General features: G+C 38.1%; 1 protein-coding gene across 1 annotated transcript; it reads left to right on the forward strand.

The window, feature by feature from the left end:
- Positions 1-1050: 1050 nt before the first annotated feature.
- Positions 1051-5058, forward strand: LOC109473270. The gene is made up of 8 exons (XM_019773146.1): positions 1051-1245; positions 1442-1531; positions 2213-2296; positions 2569-2629; positions 2837-2899; positions 3481-3665; positions 3831-4015; positions 4299-5058. The coding sequence occupies exons 1-8, from the start codon at positions 1059-1061 to the stop codon at positions 4686-4688; spliced, it is 1245 nt and encodes a 414-aa protein (XP_019628705.1). The 5' UTR covers positions 1051-1058; the 3' UTR covers positions 4689-5058.
- The last annotated feature ends 4993 nt before the right edge of the window (positions 5059-10051 follow it).

The raw sequence follows: 10051 nt of genomic DNA on the forward strand, positions 1-10051 counted from the left end.
TAATCAGCACTCCTTACAAGCTAATTATTGGATAAGGTTAAAAATTCAATGACAACTGATGACTCTTGGTACTAGGCAGATTCTGACTTGTATTTTTACTATCTTGTTCCTGTGTTTACATATGTCGTAGTGCATCGTGATTCTTAGTCTGTTTTGAGATATTTAATTCAGTCATATGTAAGTTTACCCAAATGAAACGCTAAAAACAGTAACACAAGCACTTGTCTTAAGTCACTTGGACTATTGCTCATGCATAATGTCGGCCTGTCCGCAATCTCACCTTAACAAACTTCAGATCATTCAAAACAAAGCAGCCAGACTGGTGCTAAATGCCAAGTATAGCTCTGGCATTGACGATATGCACACACGCCTACACTGGTCCACTGTCAAAGAGAGGTTGTACGCAGGAACACTTTCAATGTTCAAGAAATTCTCACAACCAAAAAGCCAGAATCAATCTACAAAAGATTACAGACAGTTAATGATACTCACCAACACAATACACGCCTAGCACATAGGGGGGGCTTCAGACTGCCAAAACCAAGAACAGCCTAAGCCAAACGAACATTTCTGTACCGCTGCACTAAATCATATAACACACTTCCACAACACATCAGACTATCCGCACCTACATCGTTTAAGAAACATATCCGGGAATGGTTGAAAACTGTGGTGGACACCTCCAAACCCTTACAAGCATGGTGGTAGTAGAAATGTAGATATGTAAATATGAATCTTTGTCTACATTTTATTTTTACGACCTCTGGCCTCTCGGTACTACTTGCATGTTGTGTGTGGTTATGTAGTGTGTAGTTAAGCCTTACCATGTTGTGATGAAAGTAGTTTGTAGTCAACGACTCCAGGAAGAATAGTATGTATGGCAACTCATGTCTGTACAAACTAATGGAGATCGGTCTAATAAATAAACAAACAAACCCAAGGACCATGTATAATGTCCTTGGTTTACCTTAACTATTTTTCTTGTGTTTTCAATGCTTGTATGTTGTGTACACAGAGACATAAATTGGTGCATATTGGGTTCGTCTCCAATACTGTAAATGCAGGTACTTTACAGTCCTCGACGGAAGGAAGGATTTGGACTAAGCGATGGGGAGGTGGTGGAACGACTGTGGTCATATCTGCGAAAGTTCAAACCCATCAGCAAGGAGATGACGCCAAGTCACCGGAGTGACCTACTGACAGATGCACTGCTCCACTATAGCAGGAGGAAGGCTGAAGATATGCGTAAGTTATGATTGAATTTGGTCACAAGTGTGTAGGGTATAATGAATTATTGTAATCGTAAAACCTAATTTTACATTGCACAATATTATCCATCAATATCAGCAATATTCATTTATACATTCTTCCCTAATGACATCATTAACTGGGCAAGTGAAAATACCCTTAACAATCTTCATTTTTCCCTTTGTTACTACAGATGTCAGTTTAGCAATGTCTTATGACAAGGCAGTTACGACTTATCAGCTGGCCAAGGATGACCTGGCAAAGATTTTGAACCAGGTACCAGGTAAGACATACAGGTTTTCCCAGTCTTCTACTCACAAAAGTAACCCTTTTTTTCATGCTATGGTATCAGAAGTACCTGAGAGTTCCTTTGTCAAAGGTTAGCTACTTTGCACTTTGAAATGTGTACAAATAGAAATTTGAAGATAAGGCCACACCAATTTAATTTCTTGGTTAACGGATTTTTCTAGAAAAATAATGGAGCAGGCAGGCGGAAAAAAAAATAAAAATAAAAACAGGCCTAGGCATCCTATTATTGCCCAAAATGGTACGATAGGAGCCATGAAGTCAACACACTAGGCTGGTTCAAAATTTAAACAATGAATTTTGAACTTTTAATGATACCATTGCATTGAAAGATGGAATAACTGTAACAACTAGGATGAAAAGGACTGTTTTCAACTGTTCAGGGCACAATATGAGCATTTTGCAGTTGACTCTGGATTTTTATTTTTATTTGCAAATCAGAAAAAAATGAAGCGGCGAATCCGTTAACCAAGAAATTAAATTGGTGTGGCCTAATGTACTAATGTAATCGTAAGAATATAATGTACTAATTGTAAGAAGACAATGTACTAATTGTAAGAATCTCTAAGGAAGGTGGAAGCTACTGAAAGATATGTTGATAATGTTGAAAGATAGCAAGTATCAAACCAGCATGTACTGAGAGATGGTATTTAAACAGTTGCAGTGTCTGAAGAGGATGTGGAGATGTGGAGGCGGAGTGAGCTTGACCTCATTTCACAGAGCAGCCGAAGCAGGCAGAGTTGTGAGTACTGCATTACATGGCTAATGTGATTCATGCATCATTATATAGCAATTCCAGTCAATTGAGGTAGCAGACCTACAGAATTTTTTAAATAACTGGTAACTAGAGATTTCAGTTTATTAGAAAAAACAAATTGATCTACTATTGATATATTATAATATACATGTACTTAGCTGTGAACAGGACATTTACCTTACATTGTAAGTCATCAAGAAAAAAACTGGAGCGCTCCTTGATTTCCAATTTGTTTGTTTCTGCTTTATTATTATTAGCGTCTGTGACTCCATGGAAAAAGACGTACACACTGGAACTGTCTGCCTTCTACTCTGTAAGGTAAGAGAGAAATGTAATCCAGTTTGACCAGATTCCAAACAAAGTGTACTGCTGTTCCTATCATTTGCAAATAAGGTTAAGTGATAGTTTCCACAAAACATTTTAACTCCTACAAGTATTAGGAGAGTAAGATTCTCAGAGTTTACTTAAAAAAGCCTTTACTTTAAAGATCAACCCATATGAACTCTTATGTATGTTGTATGGCAGGGATGAGATGCAGTCATGTACTGATGGAATCCTTCGGTCAGCATTGGTGAAACAGTATAAAGAGTAAGTGATACACATTTTCCTATGATGAAGCCCCTGAAGCTTACTAGTATTTGGTATTGTTATTTATACTTACTGGTATGTATGCATTTAGCCCCATGGGCATGAACATGCTTCAGATATTTTCTGATTAAATGAAACATGGCTGTAACTGCTGCAAAAACTGTAGTTAGACAGGTGTAGTTACATGGCAAATACATGTCATATTGTTTCAGATGATTTTTTTTAGTTTCATCATACTGAAATACATGTAGTTGTACTACTCAATGTTTTCTTCAAAACCTTCCAGACCAAATTACATTTAAAAGAAAAATTGTGTGATTCCAAACCTCTGGCTAGTGTGTAATGCATAATGTTCACATCCTACTGTGAGTTACAGCTGTGAACACACAAACAGAGATAAAAAGTAATCCTCTGTGTAAAGTCAGTTTCACATGTAAGATTTTCAAGAGTCAAGACACTTTAACCTGAATACAAACACAGAAAAACAACTAATTACTCCTCTCTCTCTACAAACTTGTGTTTTTATTACTGTTTCTTAAATCGTCAGCTAGTCTTCATAAAACACAATTTTTTATGTTTAGACTAGAACAAAAGCTGGAGTGTACAGAAAGAAAACACAAAGTCCATCGATGGGAAGAACACCACGATGAGTACAAGTCTACCCTTCGCCTCATTGACCAGGAGGAGAGAAAGTCTCTGGTGGACAAACTCTGGCGAGAAGCAGCAGAGAGGACGTTCCTTCTCTCACTGAAGAAGAAGTACCCAGGTTAGTTCTACTTAACCATGAGGGAGGACACTTCAGATTGGCAACATTTGCAATTTTGTTTTCATGGACAAGGTGTTTATATTTATTTCTGCCATTTAATGTGCATAATACACTAAATTAATATGTATTTGAGGTTGAATTGTCATGTACCTATATTTCCTCCAGATGGCCAGGCCATAGCCACGAAATTGGGTCGACAACTGAAGACGGTCAACAACAAGCTGAAGAAGACGATCTCCAAGTACAACAGTATTGGCCGATCCCCACAAGATTCAGTCTTCCCAGAAGCAATCAACTTTGTGGATGCCTGCCAGCCTACCTGGCAATGCTACACACAGCTGGATTTGTTGGTGAGTTTGTCTAAAAGATATTGTCTCACCCATACATCAGGTGTAAATGATGTAGGAGTCTGCTTGGATTTACAACTCATTGATATGGCTATATATTGCTTAAAGGGAAAAACCTGGAAGCCCTATTAGAAAGTCAGCCTTTTATAGTGCTATCATCAACATGCTGCCATCTTTTGTTATCAGTAAGCCATTGTCATACACAAATTTATATGTTATTCACATCTGGGTCTGACTGCCAAAATACAATCACTTAATACTGTTTTGCTATGTTATTTGTCCTCAGGAGGCGGGTGCTGTCCCAAGATCTGTAAAGAGGCAGGCAATTGAGGCACTGTGCCTAAAGAAAAGTGCTGAGAAAGAACTCTGGATGACCTGCCAGGATATGCGGCGACTCCTAGGAACTGGAAAGAGAGAGCTAGGAGTGATTGATGAAGCATTGGAAGCACATAGAGCTACTGATAATGTGGGGGCAGTGGCAATGCTGTTACGAAAGCGAGATACAATAGAAAGCCGTCTGGACTATGCCCACAAGTTACTGGAGACTAAAAATCCAGACCTTCCAGAGCTCCATTGTGTACCTGCAAGGGGCAATGCTGAGTCAGACATGTCTACTGAGTATGAATACCTCATAGACAGTGAATCAGATGGAGAGGATGATGATGGTCAGGTGTAATGATAATAATGATAACAGAAACAATACTGAAAATGCAACAGTTCAGCTACTAAGAGATGATAGTATGTATAGTTACTTTACACTTTAGTATGCAATGAGTATTCATCATAATTGTTTCTGTGTACACACTGTTTATATATATACATGTGTATACTAACTAGTATTTATGATAGGTGTTACTCCATGGAGTTTCTGGGTATTTCTCATGTCTGATTGCCAGTCTGTTTACAGACTGTTTTATGTATCTATAAGTATTACTCCAAGGAGTAGTACACACTGTTTATTTCTCATTTGTTTTTCCAGTCTGTTTAAAGACTGTCTAAGTAACCCATATGCTCTTTTAGGCTTTCATGGACAACACAACATAGGAAATGGGTACAGTTTGCCATTTTGCACAATAAAGTTGATACATGATGAACGAAGCTTATATTACTGTTGTCTGAAATGAAGTTCAATCAGTTATTGGCTTTCAGGATAGTCCTAGCACATTTAACAACTTGAGTAGTAGCTTGAGTAACTTGTGTAGTCTTTGTTGTTTGTCTGATTTGCCTTGTCAAAAAATAAAGATTTAAGTTCGGAATCAACTGCAAAATGCTCAATGAAAGACATATTTTGATTATAATCCAGCCTGGTTGTTGACGACATGACTTAGATCATAACACTTCTGGCCTTCATAGGGTGCCCAGGCCTGTTTTTTTTCTTTTTCTTTCGCCCTGTCGCTTCATATTTTTTCTGAAGAAATCTGAGAAACAACAATTTAAATTGGTGTGGCCTAAGGATGGACTTCATCATCACGGTTAAGGACTTGGTTAAGTCAAGACATGTTAAAGATAAAGCCTGTCTCAAGTTCTGTGCCAACTTGAGCGAAATACAAAGCAAAATTAGGTTATATTTATGTATTTCGCACAAAAAAAGAAGATACAATTAGTGAAATAAATTAAATCAAAAACACTGTGCAGGAGAGAAAGAAGCCTTAAAGGCTTGTACAAGCCCTTCTCCTTAAACATAACAAAACAATCGCACTTAAACTGATTAACTGAAATACTTAAATGAAAATCAAGGCAACTGAAGAGAAAATAACAAATCGTACATACGTGACTATTATACAGTCAAAAACAAAATTATAGCAAGATAAACTAATGAAGAAGATATTAAGCAACACTTGAATAAATCAAACCAAGAAGTAATGGCAGGATCTTTGCTTGTTGAAATGACATTTACTGTTTACAATCCCAAAGTTTGTTAGTATAGTTAAATGTAACTACATGAAATGAACACCTGTACATAAAATTGTGTATTTGAAAAGTATGTATACATCAGAGACATGACTTCACATCTCTCTAAATATGTCTCGGAAAAAGTGAACCAAATGTTTTTTATGTTTAGATATGAAGATTAGGTCCTTAAGTTACTTTGCTCATAACGTTTGTGCAACCACATGCTGCTGGAGCAAATGTAATGCGGTAATTTTAATAAACATGTTTAAATGTATCAAATCAAATGTATCATTGCATGCATAATGCATTAGTCGTCGCCCAAAGTTGAATGACACCTATTATTACATACATTAAAAATGGAGGTAGTATTTTTCTTGTGTGTGTCGTTCAGTTAGCAATAAGACCTTAGTAAGACTTAATTACAAACAACATATTAGAAGTACTGCCATGAATAATTGTATCGTAATCAACTTTCCTTGTGTTCAGCAAAGCTATTTGATAAGCAGTGGTATACGTATCAGCCAAACTTGAAAGACGCTGCTATTCCAGCTGAGATATGAAAAACCAAAACGTCTTGGACGCACGCAAAACGAGCCCGCATTCCGACGTAATGTTCCTTTGCTGCACTTTCACAATAAATCGCAAGGGTACACAAACTTGTTTTTAAGGTGTTTGAAAGATGGAAATGTGATGCCATGGCAAGACTAACCTTAAAACGTGTGTTTAACGTGATTATCAGGTAATTCTATTGAAAAATTTGCCGGAATTCCTCTGAAACATTACATGCTGCACTTTTTACACGAATCGCTAGGGCATTTTAAAAACTTTTTTAACGGGTTTTCGTATAATAACTAAAAAAACAGTATGGGACACGATCCAATTTACCCTGTTTAAAGTTACAAAGTATTGTGGGCTATCTGATTTCAAAATCTGGTGTACCTGCATTGTTTTGAACACTGATTTACGTGGCTCTAAAATGTTCTTAAAACCGGCGCTACTAACTACATTTGCGCCCGACAGAATTTCAAGACAGGTTAATGCGCTATATGTCCACAGAGGGTAAAGGAAGAGCAAATCGATTAAAAGCACAGCTAGGTAGGTATATCAGCCTAGTATTGTGTAAGTTTCATGCAGATATGTGAGATCCTTCTTGTTTTATGAAGGAAAGCGCACTTCTGTGAGATGCGACCTATAATCGTCTGTGAGAAACACAGGGACAATTGCAACGCCTTGCCACAACAGCGGATCGAGTTCATAGATCGCTTATAATTCAACGCATTTCTATCAAATTTCACTGACTAATTCGTGGGTGCTTTCATAGTCGACACAAACATTTCTATGCCGAAGCCACGATTCATTGTTAAGTCATCATCATTTAAGGTTTTGGCGATTAAGTCGTATTTCTTGCCTCAGATGAACAAAGTATGTTTCTAGGACAAACGAGGTGCAGACCTAATGTTATGAATGTAGGTACTATCATTCTGCATACCACCTGCAAAGTTAGCTCAATGATATTTGTCATCTTTGGGGTGGTATCTCATTTCTTCCCGAAAACCTGCCTTGACCTCAGGAGAACAAGAAGAACAACCAGATGCACATCTGAAGTCAAGGAACCAACTGCATGCACCGGCCCGGTATCACATTTTTTTTAATAAATTGACATAATTATGCTACCAAGATGCATATATGCTGTCAGGGAAGTATGTCGAAATCAAGAAGGTTAGTTTGGAGGAATTTCGTCATCATTTCGCGATATTCAAATTTTGTGCGAAAAATTCTATTTTGCCCTTAATTGATGAAATTATGCCATTTTGAGAAACGAAATGCATATATGCTGTCAGGGAAGTATGCCAAATGCAGAAAAGTTCATTTGGAGGAATTTCGTCATCATTTCGCGATATTCAAATTTGGTGCGAAAAATGGTATTTTGCCCTTAATTGATGAAATTATGTTATTTTGAGAAACAAACTGCAGATATGCTGTCCGGGAAGTATGCCAAATGCAGAAAAGTTGGTTTGGAGGAATTTCGTCGTTGTTTTGCGATATTCAAATTTTGTGCGAAAAAGGTATTTTGCCCTTAATTGATGAAATTATGTTATTTTGAGAAACAAACTGCATATATGCTGTCAGGCAAGTATGCCAAATGCAGAAAAGTTGGTTTGGAGGAATTTCGTCATTGTTTTGCGATATTCAAATTTTGTGCGAAAAAAGGTATTTTGCCCTTAATTGATGAAATTATGTTATTTTGAGAAACAAACTGCATATATGCTGTCAGGGAAGTATGTTGAAACATGATCAAGCTAGCACTATTATGATGATGGTGAAAAGATATGAGCCTATATGTTTAAGGATCAGAGGTTTGTCTCAGTTCATTAGAGAAGTAAACTTGTCTGTGTTACTTACATGTAGGTGTATAAAGTGGGGGAAACATCTATGTTATCGGTCTGTAAAGGTGACAATTCTGTCACAATTGTACAGACAACATTTTACTACAAAATCGTGTTACAGTATCGACAAGTCCGTTGTTCCAGGGGACTACGGTTATGTCATCCGGTTATAGTTACTGTTCCTTGGTGACAACTGAGTCACATAAAGGATAACCATACCTACTCTCCAAGGAGACGTTTGGCTTATTTTTGTGTTTTTATGCTTTTTTTATCGGGGGTTCTTTTTTGCACTGGAATATTTTATGGCAACCTAGAAAACCCAAACCTCTGCTTGGAGAACCATACCCTGTTTACCTAACCTATTTTAGCTTACCGAATCTTCTTTGTCCTCACTGCAATTCTATTTGACAAATACCCATATGACCATTTGTTATATGATTCCCACACACTACTAATGGAGATCCCAAACAAACAACAACAGCCCACACACTCACGAGTCACGACACTGCTCTGAAACTGTTGCCTTGCTTGAATATTAGACACGTTCCGTTACGCAGTGTGATAGCAAATTCTATGTAACTGTTATATATGATCTCCAAGCTAGACCTTTTCTGGTGGCTGCAAAATTTGTAATAGTTAGAATGCAAAGACAGTATCATCCATTTGCCACCCTAAGCAGGCGAAAAAAGATACCAGAACAAAAAGTAAAGCCTGAGTAAAAACGCCCAAAAGCACGCAAAAGTAGCAAGCTGTATGAATTGTTGCAACTGGCTGTGCTATCACCCGCCGCATCTACTAGACTCAAATAAGGTATCTTTTCCCCCAAAGTGTACGGAAGCTAGCCTCTACCAGGCTCCGCGGATCGCTGGAAAAATACATGTAGTAGAAATTGGCCGAAATAAAGGGATAGTACAACAGAGAAGATCCAGCCGGCCATAGAAGCTCCAATTTGCGACCCACGGGTGTACTATCCCTTTATTTCGGCAAATTTCTACTATTTTTCCAGCGATCCGCGGAGCCTGGTAGAGGCTAGTTTCTTACAACAAGCGTAGCAAGTCGACCTTTATTTGACTTGAAGGCGGCCATCGTTATCTTCTGACCTCGGATGAACCAGTGGATTATCCATCCGTGTGTGTTCTGAGAGTGAAGATATATCAGCCTCCGCCGACGTGACACAGATGGTCACATATTCTTTACGACGCGACGCGCTACATGACTGCTGTGACTAGTACTTAGGCCACACCATTTTTTATATTTCAGTCCATACCATGGTATGGATGAAATATATTGTGTTCTCTGATGTTTCTTCTTCTCCTCCTCCTCCTCCTGCCACACAGTCAAAGGGATTCAACTCAGCCATCATTCAGCCAAATGACTTGAAATTTGGCATGGAGGTAGAGTGGGCCAATACCCCCAGGCGTTTTTTTCATTTTTTTGATACACGCCTTTGAAAATTTTTTATGAAGGTTTTTTGGGGCATTTTTCGCCAAAAAATGGATTTTTGGATCCTGATCCCTGGTTTTACAACCAAATGATCTGAAATTCGGTATAAGGGTACCTTGAACATGTGTCTACAGAATAGCAGTCACATATTTGGCATACACCACTTCCAAATGACTCATTTGGGGGACTTCAATGGCTATTTTCAGCAAAAAAAGGGCCAAAAGTGCTGTACCCGTTCCATGTTCTATCTAAAGAATGGCCGGTTCCATCCATGGAACACGTGTTCCATTGCGGTTACCTGAGGTCACATTGCACC

Source organism: Branchiostoma belcheri, unplaced genomic scaffold (assembly GCF_001625305.1).
Source record: "Branchiostoma belcheri isolate BF01 breed outbred unplaced genomic scaffold, Haploidv18h27 scaffold299, whole genome shotgun sequence".
Lineage (NCBI taxonomy): Eukaryota > Metazoa > Chordata > Leptocardii > Amphioxiformes > Branchiostomatidae > Branchiostoma > Branchiostoma belcheri.

Coding starts and splice junctions, on each gene's coding strand:
- LOC109473270 (XM_019773146.1), top strand. CDS start 1,059: ATGCAGGTACTTTACAGTCCTCGACGGAAGGAAGGATTTGGACTAAGC. Junction 1,532..2,212: donor GATTTTGAACCAGGTACCAG/GTAAGACATACA, acceptor GTATTTAAACAG/TTGCAGTGTCTGAAGAGGAT. Junction 2,630..2,836: donor TCTGCCTTCTACTCTGTAAG/GTAAGAGAGAAA, acceptor GTTGTATGGCAG/GGATGAGATGCAGTCATGTA.